Here is a 17,284-nt window from a genome sequence, read left to right as displayed (position 1 = left end):
TAACGATACATTACAGTATAATTTTACAGTACTTATAACTAATTTGTGAAACATTTTATCAGGACTGCAGCATAATCAACAAATTTATGACTGCTAAATCAGTATTCCGGGGAGACATTTGTATACGGGCTAGGTGAAATTACGGACCAATATTGCCCATTTTCAATATCAAATAAAAATTCGCTGTTTTTCTGGGAAATTTCAGACAGATATTTCCTTTCGTTTGGGCCCTATCGTGTTATCAATAGATAGCCGGACAGAACTCTATATAATATTCTGAATAGCTTTTACTTAAAAATCATAACAGTAAGGAAATTCGGCTCATTCGCCAAAATATGGCCAAAAAATAAGTTTTTCTCGAAAATCGCAAAATTTAAATAGCACTTTTTTCATATTTTTGTTCCCTATTATGTTCTCAATAAATCTCAATGTGATGATTAAAAAATTCTGAAATTTGTTTATCAAAATTTTTAAAAATTTGAAAATTGAGTTTTAAAACTGCCGTTAAAATTTTTTTTTTTGGCTATACCTGCGAATAGTTTAACGGTATCCTAAGAAGACAAAAACTCATATACAAGTAAATATGGATATATTTTAAGTAAAAATAAGCTTTTATTTTAATATTTCTCAAAATATGTTAATTTTGTTCCTACATTTCTTGTTCTTGTTCATTTCTTGACCTGAGACACGTTAATGGCCTGGCGAATTTTTAATAACTTTAAAATTTTTTAACCAATTTTTGTGTTTTATATCTTATTAGAACGATAAATATGTACACATTTCGTTTTTTTTTTAAATTAAATTGCAAAAGTAATTATTTAATGGCAAATTTTTTACAAAAACTGAAAAAAATTGTTCCCCTTGAAAAAGCACCTCAAAACTTTAGAAACTGATAGAAAGACAAAATTTCATATTTCACTATAGTTTTATATATATAAAAATAATAGAGGGTATGCGTTCCAAAATTCCAACAAAAAATTGGGACACCCTACTGTCCATATTTATACAAGTTACGAACTGTACAAAGCTTTGCAAACTAGACCTCGTTTCTATAACTTATGAGAAGTTTTCGAATCGAACAAATTTTAAAAATTTAAAATTTTCGATTTATCCTATTTTTTCAAAAGTACCAAAGCAGGGAATCCCCAATGAAATACAATATTATATGCCCTAGTATGTTTTGAAAATGCCATAAAAGTTTTTATCAGCCTCGGATCAAGTGTGATCCCAATGGTCAAAAATATTGGAATTCCCAATTTCTGAAATTTTTTTAATATTTTTGTTGGTACCATATTAATTTAAATAATAACTGTATCGTTAACAACTTTTCTTTCCTTGTTTATAACAGATTTAAACGAATATCTGAAATTAAGATTAAAATACTGTTATCTATTAATAATAATTATATTTAAGATTTACAACACAAGTCATAAATACAAATATTTACATTAAACAATATTAATAGATTGCAACAATACACTTATGCAGCTGCCGGCATTTGAAATACATTAATTTAAGCAGCTCTTCAAATAGTTTTAAGCGAGTAGTCCATCAGTCCGTCCGTCCGTCATATGCATTTTGTCTACATATTTCTTAATTGAGGTCATCATTAGTGATTGAAAGTTATATGCCAATGTATTATTGTATGTTATACTTTTACTTTTTATTGCCACTTCCCAGCCAAGCAATTTCTGATTGGCCATGCTCTTTAATATGTTGCCATTAAGACCACTCATATTCGGAATTGATTTCATATTAACGACAAATTGTTGGCACATTCAATATAAACAACAAAAAAAATAAAACTTATCAGCTGAATCATGTCCAAGCGTTTTAAATAATTGTTGGACAAGTGTCTACATAATGTCATTGTTAAAAAAAATTACAAACAAATGTTAAGTGCGCAAAAAAATAAAAATAAAATAAAGTAGTTTGTCTAATGGAGCATGTGCCAAATATAATTTCTCTAATTAAATGCTTGCCACCTTAAGAAATTATGTAAATTTATTTCTGGTATTCATTTGAATGGCATGTACTGTATGCTCACAAATTAAGGTTATATGCAAATTAAGATAATTTGGTAAATTGCTTGTGTTTTAAGTATTTAGTAAATTATGTAATTATTTCAAATTGTTAAACAGTTTTGGTTTTAATAATATGCCAAAAATAGAGGGTGGTAAACAATAAAATTGTTTGTTTATCTTGTTGTTGTTTTACAGCAAATTCAAAATATAAAGGATCTGATGATCTGGTTTCGTACATGTCAAATAAAAGCAAGCAAATTTAATGTCAAAAAAATAAAAGGGCGCGGCTTGATTAGTCAATATCATACCGCAGAAATCTATTTTTATCAAGGTTTTATAAAATATTATCTAAAAGAAAAAAACAATCCAATCATTATTTGCCATCAAGTAGGACAAGGACAATTCTACATAACATGATTAAATTGGTTAGACACATAGAAAATATAAGAATTAGAAAGTGTTTTCTGTGTAAATTTATAATTATTTAAATACAAAAGTTGAATAGAAGATCATTTGTTTTGGAATCGAAAAAGCCTCCAAATTTCTTTGATATTTTTCTAATTTAATTTTATTATATAATAAAAGTTATTTGAAAAAAATACTAGTTTAAATTGTAGCAAACATTTTAAAGAATTATGCAATAAAGAAAAATGTTTCTTTATATATTTTCGATTTTTTCTTAAAATTAAAACTAGCAGCAAATGACTGATGCTGCAACTAGCAAGAAACCATGTAGATGTTTCTCATTACTTACATGAACACATATGTATGCATTTGTATACATTAGGATGGTCCATTAGTATGAAGACAAAAAATATTTTGAAAATTAAATTTTAAAATAAAGGCAATTTCTAAAAGTTTTTGATTCAGAGTCACTTATTAGTGAACCAAATCGACATTCTTCAGAATTTTTTATTTTTATCATATGAAAGTAGTATTTATTAAATTATAACGTAACAATTTTTCGAAATTTTCAACAGTTTGTTTTTATTCAAATTTAATATTCATGAATTTGTATTTATTATTCGTATTAATATAAACTGTTATATTTTTTACAATTTATAAAAAAAGGAACTTAGTTTCCATTAATTCTCACTCGATTACTGGCAAGGCGAATTCATACAAGGTGGTGTCAGTTCTACAAAAACAACGATTGGTCTTAACAAATGTCAAAAAACCAAAATGAAAAATTAAACAAATAAGTATTTAAACAACGTGCATTTAATCTGGTGTCATCGAGAGCACAGCTGATTATAGAACTAGAACGCGATAATGTCAAACTACATAGATAAAAAATATTCGCCGGAACGCCATTATGTTAAACTCCATATATAAAAAATAAGCGAATTCGCCTGTATTTATTTCAATTCGCCACTGCTGTCACCTTGTTAAATACGCCTTGTATTTAAACTTAATATAGTGTAGATAATTGAATAGTGAGGGCTTTACTTATTTATTTAAACAATAAATATTTTTTTAATAAGCTTAGAATATGTAGATATTTAAATATAAAAACAAGATTTGACAGTGGTTAGAACCAAAAGGCGAAAAAAAATTATCAGCTGTTTGACTGACTCCACCTTGTATAAATTCGCCTTGATTACTGGTTGACAAATTGGACACAGTGGAGAATTCATGCAAAATCAAGCCAATTATTGTATTTTTTATATATGGAGTTTGACACTTTCAAATAATTCTCTCAATTTTGAGAATATCAAACATTTAATGAAATTGCTCAAATTTGCCTGAATTTGCCACTGCCACCACCATGTATAAATTCGCCTTGGTATTTATTTTGTCCAAGGCTCAGGCTTGCCAATATTGGGGATTTGTCCCCAAAGATCGGGATTTTGTAAGGATTTTTGGGGACAGAAAATTTCATTTGGGGACTGGGGATATTTGAAAATATTTCGGGGATTTTATGGGGATAAAGTAATTAGGTTCAGGTTGTTTTATTATCGAAAATAGCAATAAGTTACCGTTAAGTGAACTTTATTTCATGTTCTGTGAATAGAATAATTATATTTAAGTTTTGTTTAATGCTATTGAATGTACAAGGTGGGGCAAAAGTAATCACCCAATGTTCTTTTGCTGAATTTTGTTTTTGTTAAAATGTAGAACAAATGTCAAAATCAAGGCGAATTAAAAAATTACTATGTTATTTACAATAACAAATAAAAACATAAACATAGTTTGACAGAAGACCTACATTAAACTACGGCGAATTAAAAAACAGATGATTTTATGCACTCACCTTGTTAATACACCTTGATTTTGTCTTTATTTCGCATTCTCAACAGTGAGAAAATAGTTTTGAATATCAAACTCCAAATGTAAACAAATAAATTCACTCGATATAAATTCACCTTGTATAAATTCGGCTTGATAAAGATAATGGAAAGAAATGAAAAATATGAAAATAATCCGGCTAACAGATATTTTAGAATTTCCATTTTTATAATTATTAGTAGAATCAGTTTCCCCTACGGGTGGCCTTAATAAAGAAAAGTTTGATTTTTCCCCAGTCTCAACCCCAGTTTGGTGAATTTTGGTAAAAAAAAAATCCTGCTGAACTAGTTTTTGGTAATTCGGATGGGATTAAGACGTGAAGCATTTATAAGGGGAAAATGCAACTTTTTCAGTTTTTGTAGAAATGTTGCCATTAAAAAAATACTTTTGCTATTTAATTTGAAAGAATAGAAATGTGTACATAATTGTCGTTCTAATGAGATATAAAAGACAAAAATTGGTTAAAAACTTTAAGTTATTAAAAATTCCCCAGGCCATTAACGTGTCTCAGGCCACTAGAACAAGAAATGTAAGAACAAAATGAACATATTTTGAGATTATTAAAATAAAAGCTCATTTTTACTTAAAATATATCAATATTTACTTGTATATGAGTCTTCGTAGGATACCTTTAAACTTTAAACTAAAGATATTTAATTTTTCATTTTTAAATTTTTAAAAATTTTGTTAACCTAATTTCAGAATTTTCTGATCATCACATTGAGATTTATTGAGAATATAATAGGGAATAAAAATTATGAAAATACCTTCAATAGAAAAATAAATTGATTGGACATATTTTGGCGAATGAGCTCTTTTCCTTACTGTTATGAATTTTAAGTAAAACCTATTCATAATATTTTATAGTCCTGGCAATTTTAAATATGGTCTGAAAGTTTTACTAAAATTGGATAACATTAAACCTTAAATCGTGAAGGTCAAAGGTTAAATGTTTCAATATTTGGAATTTCTAATGGAAAGATAGTGAAATGTTATATATTTTTGGGCCGATTGTGCTGAAACTTTAGAAAAATATAACATGATGTCTAGTGTCTAGCACAAAAATGGAAATTAACTCTTAATGGCAATTGGGGTTAAAAATTACACTAATGTTTGGGTCCATGCTAATGTAAATGTTTCTTATTATTTGAGATATATTTATTTATATGAACATCTATAGATATAAATATTGTTATTTAAGTACGAGTATGTTAGCATGTCTGTAGCATGTATAACCATAACAGGCGTTGTCTATGCTGCAATTGTTGCAGTTTGCTGTTGCAGCTAGTTTTTATTACTTTCAATTTAAAGTGTTGTGAATTTTTGAGTCTCAAATATATGAACGTATGTGTTTGAATGTTGCTTTTGTAGAGCTTTTTTTTTTGTTTAAAAAAAAACTAAGGCGTCTACGCAATACACACACATCGAAATGCACTTTATTCAATTTACAATAAATTCATTCATTCACTCATTCCTTGCTTCACACTGTCGCTTATTCTCGCATTCATTCATTCAGTCGGCAATCAGTCATTCAGTCATTCATTGAATACTAGATTCACATGTTTTAGATCAGAAGTGAATGGTTAAGCTCGTATTTCAAATGTGTTGTAAATTGTAAACTGAAAACCGCTATGGCTGCTACTGAAACACTTAAAAAATCTTTGAAATACTTTATACTGCCACTAAATGGCCACATAAAACCATTCGAAACAAATGTATTTTTTGGGCCGTAAGCTGAAGTTACAAATGTTATAGATTTTTCACGCATAATTGAAATATGATCATGCGTTTATGCATTTACTCAAACAGATTATATGATATGCAAAAAAGAGAGAAGAGAAAAAAAAACTAAATTATATAAATATGTAAATGAATGAAAAATACACTGAACAGCAGCATGATTTATTTTATTTTGTTTCAGCCATGTATAGTGTATGGTGCATGTTGCTTAAGTCTTTTGTTTTGTTTTGTTTGTATGCTTTGTTTTTTTCTAACAACAATTACTGACAATTGTTAAGGGGCGTTTGCTTTTTGCCTAAAGTTTTTCTTATTTATGGCTTTGAAGTCTTAAAAAATCCAAAATTTAGTAATTTTTTTTTTAATATGAAAAATCATTCTGTGAGTTCAACTATTGCAAGGGTCTTTTTAAGTTATTAGCCTACTTTTTCTCTTTTTGTTTGTTTGGTTTATGAGTGGTTAGATATATGATCTTTGTTCTAAATTGATAGAAATATATACTTTAGTAATCAATTTATTTTGGTTGTATTAATATTAATATTGTTAGGTTTGTGTTTGCTTTCAGCTGTGTTTAATAAGAATAAATCCATTTACTATTTACAAGGCGAAATCTAATCTTGATTGCTTATTATAATGACTCACTTATTATTTCTTTGAATGCCGTACATTTATGTTGTTACAATTTGAATTCAATATTATGTGCAATTTATTTGATTTGGCTCTTAATTTGTTTTATAAATGTGAATTGAAATACAGTTTGAAATCTCTATAAAATCATTTTAAGTTGTGAGTCAATATTTTGTTATTGAATTTCTTTTATTATCTTAGTTAATAAGTGTATGTATTTTATACATATTTTAATGAATATATACAGATTATAAACTCTATTCGTTAGAGATTGTTTTTATAAATTCTTAAGAAAGCAATCACCAATATAAATTCGAATGATTTCAGACGTGATATTCTACAACTGATCTCACAAAAATCTTCTTTTAGATCCAACGATAAATGGAAAAGAGTACCCACTGGCAATATTTCCATTTGGATTTGCAGAATATGGCCCATTATGGATTTGCAGAGAACTCGATTTTCGATAAATCTGCTCAGAAACTGACAAAGGTACCACAACGTGACTTACACTATTATATTTACCAGATTATTTTTAAGACAGTAAAGACAGCTAAGTTCATTTGGTAAGTTTTAAATTTATATAAAAAGAATCCAAGTGAAAACTTGGTAATGACTTGCAATTATTACTCCATAATGTTTCTTTAGACCCAAAGGCTTTAATCCTTTAATGCATATTGTTGCCAATTGTCTACATTCCAGTTCCACTTAATTTTAGACGAATATAAGCTTGATACTAATTCAAATTCTCCTTCAGCAAATTCAAATGAAGTACGAAATGTTTCAGCTAAAGAAATTCTAAATCAAACTAAAGCTAAAGGAAATATAATAAATAAAAATCAACTAAATATTTGATACTTTATAGAAAAATGAAAGTAAAAATCATGCATTTAAGGGTTAAAATTTGTATTCATAACTTCCATTGGCAGAAGTATTTCAAACAATCAGGTATATCACAGTAGGGTGGCTCTTAATAACAAAAGTTGGATTTTTGCCAGTCTCACCCCTCAGTGTGGTAAAAAACATTGGTAAAAAAATCATCCTGAAATTTTTTTAGGTAAATCGGTTGGGGATAAGACGTGCAATTTTTTCAGTTTTTGTAAATATTTTGATATTATAAAAATTACTTTTACATTGTCGTTCTAATAAGATATAAAAGACAAAAATAGGTTAAAAAATGTTAAAGTTATTACAAATTATCCAGGTCATTAACGTGACTAGGCCACTAGAACAGAAATATAGGAACAAAATTTTTAGAAATATTAAAATAAAAGCACATTTTTACTTAAAATATATCCATATTTACTTGTATATAAGTTTTTTTCTTCATTGGATACCGTTAACCTATTCGCAGGAATGACCAAAACAAATTATTTTTTTAACGGCGGTTTCAAAACTCAATTTTTAAATTTTTAAAAGTTTTGTTGAACAAATGTTAGAATTTTTTGATGATCACATGGGGATTTATTGACAACATAATAGGGAATAAAAATGTGAAAAAAGTATGTCAATACCTCCTATAGTATTTCCGTACCTGCTATATAAATTTTGTGATTTTCGAGAAAAATTAATTTTTTGGCCATATTTTGGCAAATGAGCCCAATTTCCTTACTGTTATTAATTTTAAGTAAAATCTGTTCAGAATAATATTATAGTCCTAGCAATTTGAAATATGGTCTGAAAGTTCTACTAAAATTGGGAAACGTTAACCCTTAAATCGTGAAGGTCAAAGGTCAAATTTTTCAATATTTGGAATTTCTAATGGAAAGATAGCGAAATGTTATATATTTTTGGGCCGATTTTGATGAAACTTAAGAAAAATTTAACATGAAGTCTATTATTTACAATAACAGCTCAAAAATTAAAATTAAACCTTAACAGTAAGGGTTAATTTCCATTTTTGAGCTGTTATTGTAAATAATAGACTTCATGTTATATTTCAAATTCGTAGGTATATAGGAGGTATTGTCATACATTTTTCATATTTTTATTCCATATTATTTTTACAAAAACTGAAAAAATTGCATTTTTTCCCTTTGTAAATGCAGCTCAAAACTTCAGATGATTTTTTTTACCAATGAAACTGGCAAAAATCCAACTTTTGTTTATTAAGAGCCACCCTAATATCACAGTTATCAAATTCGTACGAAAATGAAAACTAAAACGTATTTAAGTTCTATAGAAAACCAAAAAATTTCACCACAGATTATACAGATATGAATCAGCTGGTTTCATTAATATGGCAATAAAAAACAAACAAAAAAAATATCAAAATGGTTGAGGTTTGGAAAGATGGACAAATATATATGTACATATAACAAGAGTTGCCTATTGAAAGTTGTATTTTTTCTCTCGGTCTGCAAACCGCAACTATTGAAAAGTGGTTGTAGAAATTCAAAATAACCATACGGTTCGATATTACTTTATTTAAAACTGTAATTTGTTGCATATCTGTAATAATCTGTGAATTCCACTTTCAAACGAAAAATCCATGAAAATATTTCATGTATACTTTTAGGAGTCATAAATAAATAATTCTTTCATAAGTTTTGTGCTTGAAAAAAAAAATTGTGATTTGCGCCTTAATGTATGTAACGTTTTTCTAGCAGAACGTTTTTACGAAAGCTGAAGAATCAAAAGCAAAACGTTACGAATTGGAACATACGATTATTTTCACTTTCGTACAAATTCCATGACAGACCTGAATATTTTAGATTTTTCTAAATTTTGCACAAAGTATTAAAAGTTATAAATATTTGTATCTAAGGTAACGATTTTTCTATTAGGAAGGTAAACATATGTTTAATGTAATATATAATTCTGTTGGTTACTAGATTAATAATTCCAAGTGTTACACAATTCGAATGTTGAATAATAGGCATTAAAAGAGTTAAAAATATTTGAGTTTTGTGTACCTTTCACAATAAAAACAATTATTTAAAAAATACAGGTCATAAACCTTGAAAATTTTCAAACATACATACATATATATATATTTCTTGTTATTGAATATTAAACTTCAAATAGTTTTCTTTCACATGCAATAGGCCTGCAAAATTGAAGCAGACCAATTGTGCAACAATAATCAGGGGCAAACAATAAAATAATTGTTTTTGTTTGTAAAAGTAAATTAAAACTGCAATTTAATTGAAAAACACATGTAATAAACGCATTTTTGCCACAACTTTTTTTGAAAATAATAAAAAGTTTTAAAAAATCGCTATTTAACACTTCGTTGATTTCTTTAACAAGCTGGTAAATGTTAAACGATAAAAAACTAATGGAATTAAATGTGTTTTTTCGTTCAGATAAATATGAAGCATGTAAAGTATTAAATAATTTTAACTCGTTTAATTAATTGATGCAGAAAATTGTAAATTATTGTTATTATAATTGTTATAAAAGATGAAACTGTTTTTATTTATTATTTCAAAATCTAACAGTCGGAGTTATTTACGGTTTAATTTCAATTAAAATGTCTACTTTGTATTTAGTTTTTATTGTTTATTTTTGTATAAAAAAAACTTTAATTCAACCTTGACATATGCCAATGAAAATATTTTCTTACTTAATTTGTTTTTTATTTTTTTTCTCTCTATTTTATGCTGAAAATAATTACACAATGCATATAATGGAGGCTGGGTGTGGGTACTAGCCTGAGAATCTATAGAGTATGATTAATATATAATTGTAGGAAAAAAGTCAAGTAAGTCGCTTAGAAACAAAGAGCATAATAAAAATATTTTTAGTAAAATAACAAATGCTTCATTTCTAATAACATTTTGAATTTCCTTAATTTTCAAAATGAAAACAAAATTAATGATAGGAATTAGTAAAAATTAATAAAAAGGAGACTCTATTTCTTTTCCATATACTCTTTCAATTTCTAATAAATTTTGTTTTACTTAGTCTCGGCCCACACTGTGAATCATTTGCTTCGAAACATTTCTAAATTCTCTTTTGAAACACAGTGAAGTTTTTGCTTTACAGTTTTTGACATTTCTGTACAAAACGAATACGAACGAATACGATTCCTCTTTCCCCTTTCATCAACAAACTCAAATGTTTTGCAGCAACTGTTTCACACTATGGATGGGTACTTAATTGAATCAAAATCATTCCTTATAGAATCGAATTAGCTTACTAAAGGTAGGGTCACACATGGCAAATATTTGCTCAAAAAAGCGTAACCACTTTTTTTAGCACAAATTTGTTTGACATGTTTACTCTTACAATTGTTTTGTAAGATCAAACAGCATCAAATAAAATAAAACTAAATTTTTTGTTTTGTATCATCCAAAGTAAAATAAATTTTTGAAGTAAATAAAAGAATTCAAATATATTTTATTTCATTTCATAATTCATTCGTTATTGAATTAATTCACAATAAAATTCATTTAACTTTAGAATGGTTCAATTTTTGTTAATTCAAATTTAAACAAAATTGAATGGAAATATGTTGCTATCATTTCATTTCATTTCTTTTAGTTTTGTTTTTAATCATTTACAAAATTAATCGTTAAACTACATTTTAAATGGATTTGAATTAAATAAAACCTGAATTATTCAATAAGGAATTAATTCTCAAAGGAATGCATTCAATATTACTCAAGTAATAATGAATTAAGCTTGTGAATTAATTCGTAATGTATTATTTAATGGAATTGTTAAGAGATAAACTTTAATTTGATTTGATTTTGAAACTTTAATTATGAATGAATCTTCGATTTTTTTTTGACAAACAAAAAAATTATTTTATTATTTTTGGATTGAATTTTGAATTAATTATTCCAAAATTGAGTTGCACTATGAATTAATTCAACAATGAATGTATTCTTTTTTTAATGAGGATTTTAGAGAATTTGAAAACAAAGATTTTATTAACCTTAAAAGTCCAGATTTTTTCTTCTTTTTTTTCAAAAATGTTGCCCTATCTTATTAAAAACGATACCATATAAAATACGCCTTTATTTAAAAAGAAACATAACAACTTTCTGAGTCCTAACGATATGTATTCGTCCGTCAGGGTGTCTGTCTTTCTGTGGGTCCATGTAAACATAGTATTTAAAGTATATGCCGCAATTTTTAATTTAATTAAATATAATTTACACATACGATTATTTTGTTAAAGTTTATGATAACACTGTGCACGATTTTGACACTTTCTGTCAAGAGGGGTACCCAGCGGGTTAACCTAATTCGGGTACGCTGAATCCAGTGGTGCTAACCGTTTTTAAGGTTAGCTCTTGTTTTCGAGATATACCGTTATTTCGAAAATGGAGGAGGTTGCACAACATATATTTGCGTAACCCAAAATTGCGCAATAAAATTACCTTTAAGTAAATAATCTTAGCAGTCGTTTTAGAAATATAATTTTTTTTTTTCCGAAAAAAATTATTTTTTATAAAAATTTCGAAATTTTTGATTTTTAAAATGATTAAAATCTGTTAACAACTTTTGATTTTATACACTTTAGATTTTATAAAAAAAAATTATATTTCAAAAGCGACTGCGCATATAAAAAAGGTTTAGTCTTTCTTAAAGGTAATTATTGTCGAATTTCGATTTTTTAAGCTAATTCAATAAACTGAGCTGTTTTCTCCATTTTCGAAATAACGGTATATATAAAAAATAAGAGCCAACCTAAAAAAACGGATTCAGCATACCCGAATGAGGTTAGTTCGCCGGGTGCCCCGCTTGACAGTCATTAATCTCAGCCAGATCCCATTGAAATCGATATTTATGACGAAGCCTATGGAAATTGGTAATAATTTGTCATTTCATTTCATAAAATCATTCCCAAAAAAACTTATTATTTATCGTGATTCAAATAATTGATAATATTCATTTAAATGTTCGAAAGTATTAACTCTTAATGAAATATTCAAAATCAAATTAAATATATTCTCTTTAACATTCCACTCCTTCGTACATCAAATGTATTGAGTTCATTGGTTTGAAAATTCATTCTTTATATGATTAATTCTCTATTGAATCATTCAAGTTTTCTGTAATTCAAATTCATTACAAAATGGCTTAATTAAATTTATTGAATGATTACATTTTTTTTTCAATTCAAATCTATTACAAATAAACAATTATTTTTGTAAATGATTAATATCAAAAACAAATTGAATAAAAAAAATATTTTAATTTTATTTGCATTAGATTTGAATTAATTCCATTATGAATTGATTCAACATTGAATGAATTCTATTTAAATAAAAGCCTTTGAAGATAAATGATAACTTTTTACCATTAATTGAATGAATTGCTGACAAATTTTATTTCTGAATTAAGATTTAATGAATTAAACTCAATATTAATTAATTTTAGTTTTAACCTTCAAATGACTAATTTTTTGTTAATTCAAATATTATTAAATTTAATGAAAATAATTTTGTGTTCAGTTAGTTTTTTATACACTTAATCATCGTGAGAAGGGTATAATTTCCACAATATAATTTTCCGACCCTATAAAGTCTATATATTCTGGATCCTTATAGATAGCGGAGTCGATTAAGCCATGTCCGTCTGTCGGTACGTCTGTCTGCCTGTTGAAATCAACTTATCGAAGCCCCCAAAATACATACACGATTCATACATCAATATATCTGGAATTCTTCCGTTGCTATTAAAATAGAGAAAATCGGTCCACAAATGGCTGAGATATAAGGAAAAAGGATTTTTGACCTATATCTGGATTAACAAGTCATTAATATAGACAATATGGATATCTAATAATAGATATTTCAAAGCTTACGACGTATATAAGACCATAGTAAGTTGCATCTACAATGGGTCAAAATCGGAAAAATTATTTTTTAATTTTTTTTTTTCACCAAAAGTTTTTTTTTTCGCTAAATATTAAAAAAAAATTGAAAAATCAAAAAAAAAATTTTTAAGTTTTAAAAAGAAAAATATTTTAAATTTAAAAAAAAAACAATTCGAAAAAAATTTTTTCCAAAAAATTAAAAAAAAACACTTTGGAAAAAAAAAAAAATGTTTACCTAAAAATATTTCAAATTTTTATTTTGAAGTATAATTTGGTGAAGGGTATATAAGATTCGGCGCAGTCGAATATAGCTCTCTTAATTGTTTAAAATTTAAAATTAGTTGATAAACTTGTCTAATTTGAATTGAAGAAAAATTTAATTATTCAATTTATTTTATTATTTTATTTATAAAATCAAGACAAATTGAATAAGGAATAAAAGATTATAAATAATTAATTCTAAAAAGAATTAATTCTTAAAGGAATTTATTCAATACTTTTGAAGTAATGAAGAATGTAGCCTATGAATTAATTAATTAATTTTGAAAATTCAACTATAAATTAGTTCTTTCGAACATTTCGTCATAAGTTTTTTATATTTATAAAGTAAATAAACTTTTATATAGACAGAAAGAGGTCTGTCTATAAGTATTTTTTGAACTAAAATATCAGTATGAAATTGTTTGAAAATAATCCATAGTTAAATTATACAAATAAGTTTCGGTACTAAACAACTAATTGAACTGTTACAACAGTACAACATGTTGTAGGCTAAAATATTTTTAGGCTTAATCGAATATACTTGCTTATTAATTTGGTATTTAAATGAAATTTAAAAAAAAAAAAATAAATAAATAAAGCCTAGTTAATTTAAGATTCTAATCACTACCCAATGCCACCTCTGCTAAACTGTAAATTTTCAATTTCCAATTGTAACCAATACATTTATTTAACTATAATATTGTATTTTATTTATTTATTTTTGTGACTATTGCATATATCCGGAATAAGAATTGTGGTGTCTATTTTTTTTTTGTTAGTTTATTTGTGGTGTCTACAATCATGTCTGCCAAATAACAATTAATTTGATATTAATAACAAAACAAAAGTCTTAAGACACAAACACGTAACATGTATTGATAAAAGAACAAACAACCCACGTAGTTAATGAAATTATCACAATATTTTTCGAAACAAAAACTGAAAGCAAAAAATGAGTATTAAGAAAACCCATTTACACACTATTGATTGACAGACACAAAAAACACCAACTCTTAAGCCCAACATAAATCTGCAAAAAAAACAAATGACAAAATACAGCCATAAAACCAAGCAAAAAAAAATCATTAAAATAAACACTAGAAAATTATACGAAAAAATATATAATTTCTGTGAAGAAGATCTACTAGAGACTGTCAAGTAGTTAATGCTGGCACAAGGCTTTTGGTTTTTAAGCCAAAAAGACTCCCACAAAAACTTGTAAAATAATGAAAAACCAAAGTAACACTGGTGTTAGTTATGAATTGTTTACACAAAGGTTTAGATTGTTTTTTCAATTGTTTTGAATTCAACTTTTTTTTTTGTTTTACTTATTTGTCTTTGTTTCATTTTAAAACTGAAACTTAAAGGAAAAAATTCAGAATCTTAAATCAACAGATGTTAAATAAATACAATTTGCATAACATTTATTTTGTGTTGCCAAGTCTCTGCTGGTTTACTAAGATTTTAAATTTATTTTTAGGTTTTTGAAAATCTTATTTTTATAAAGATCATTTTAGGCCCTTAAGCTTTAAAGGTAAAAAGCAAATGACAAAAAGTGAGTCGGCTTAGGTTTGCAACACTTTAATTACACTTTAAAAATGGAACTGTAACATTTTAAATTTTACATTTTTCTTTTTTCATTGTTAATTTAATTATAAAAAAAAACTTACTGCATTGTTTTAGTTTAAAGATTTATCCAAACCAATCCTTAACTGTGGCAAAAAAGAAAATAATCCTTGTTTTTTTTTGGTTTAAAAACCAACTAAAACAAATAGTTTTTGTTTAAACACTTCAATAAACTCTTTTTTTATTTTGAGGTTTCTATTTTATTTCAAATATTTTTAAAATATTTTATTTAAAAAAAAACACTGCACTTTAAAACCTTTAATTTATTTTTTGTTGCTTTACAAATAGTATTTTTTTTTCTAAATTTATTTCTTATATATTTTATTTATATTCCTTTTGATATTTAACAATTGAGCTCTACTCTTTAAATGAATCGCTTTTATTGAAACTTTTTGTATTTTATACTGCAAAAACAGTTTTGAAAAATAAAAAAATACAAAAACTGCCAAAATAAAAACAATCCAACGAATACACACTCACTAAAGAAAAACACCTTCAAGAAAAATCGTTTGTTTGGTGGCATAAACAAAATTTATTTTTTTAATTTTACTCACCAATTTTAATAGTTGTTAACAAAAAACAGCCAGCAATGGCCAACAATACTCATTCATACCAAACTTTGTTAGTAAAATAAGTCAGCCAGCATTTAGTTGCTCTTTGAGTTTGCTGAATACGAGACAATTTAAAGAGCATAATTAATAATTTGAGTGAAAACATTTGAATAAAAATTGTGAAAAAATGAGTAAAAGAGAATTACAATAATGAGAGCTTTTAACTTATTTTAATGTAGAAAAACCATAGATGGCTTTTGTTTTAAGTTACAAAAACTAATAGTAACTGCAAAAAAAAGTTTACTTTTATTTTCAAATTAAAAAAAGAAATATTTTCAAATAGCTAAATTTATTTATAGATATGTCCATTTATTCAAACATTTTCAAGAAAACGCCTATTTATAGTTTTACTAAACAATTTACAGTGCACAGTGGGGCTTATCGAAAAATAAATAGCAATAAATAAGTAAGTTCTAAACTACTGCTCAGATTCCTCTGAAACTTGGAACGGCAATAGAGAAGGTGTGTAGCTCCTGATGAATAAATATAAGCTTTTTGTATAAGTAGTTGATATTGATGAAAACCTTAGGACTTTAAAATTAACAGTTTAGTGAAATGAAATAATTTTATGAATATTTCGGGGGTCGTTTACCTTAGAAACTAAAAAAATTATAATATAGGGATTTTCCATGAATAAAATTTTAAAATTTGAATTAATGTAAAATTTTAATGGTTTAACAATATTTGGAAATAATGTAGAACCGAATGTCCTTAAATTAATGGCGTTACAATTTTTGACATTTTTTATTTTCAAATACCGAAATTTCTAAAACGGGAAAAATGTATTCCAAAAACTGAGTTTTTTTTAGAAAAGTGCCTACTGTGACTTTATTTACCTTGTGGTAGTAAAATTACTTTGTATGTATTTAAATAAGATATAGGGTTATACAAATATGGAGCCTTTTCGAGGATCGGTACTTTGCCTTTTTTATAATTTTTTACTCAAAACAAATTTTTTTTAAAATTGGAAATGTTTCGATAGGTCTGGGGGCGACTAGGGTTGCTTAAGTGAGCCAAGTTTTACTTTACTTGCTTTTGCATTAAGATGTCTTTTTGGACCATATACAAATTTTATATAGTCCCGAAGAAAATTTGTTTCAATAACAGAAATAATATAGGGACTTTTTTAGTAAAAAACGTAAAAAAATACGGCCTTTTTTACATGTTCCAACTTTTGATGCATGTAACTTTTTATAGGAACGAGATTAGCAAGTCATTTTAGTTTTATTCAGAATTGTATAGCAAATATAGCTGATATTTTTAAATTTAAATTTTTTCGACCCTCCATAGGGTTGTCATATCTAAAAAAACAAAAAAAAAGATCGAGCAGAATT

General features: G+C 26.2%; 1 protein-coding gene across 1 annotated transcript in view; it reads right to left on the bottom strand.

The window, feature by feature from the left end:
- Positions 1–15,508, bottom strand: part of LOC135960777 (transcription factor SPT20 homolog) — a 36,325-nt gene extending 20,817 nt beyond the window's left edge. Inside the window, exon 1 of the mRNA XM_065512162.1 lies at positions 15,384–15,508. Within this exon, the coding sequence (XP_065368234.1) occupies positions 15,384–15,388 (5 nt within the window). The 5' untranslated portion in view covers positions 15,389–15,508. The remainder of the gene's footprint in view (positions 1–15,383) is intronic.
- Between the last annotated feature and the right edge of the window lie 1,776 nt (positions 15,509–17,284).

This window comes from Calliphora vicina, chromosome 5, assembly GCF_958450345.1.
Source record: "Calliphora vicina chromosome 5, idCalVici1.1, whole genome shotgun sequence".
Lineage (NCBI taxonomy): Eukaryota > Metazoa > Arthropoda > Insecta > Diptera > Calliphoridae > Calliphora > Calliphora vicina.
The sequence above is the reverse complement of the archived record's forward strand: the minus strand, read 5'-3'. Positions and strand labels throughout refer to the sequence as shown.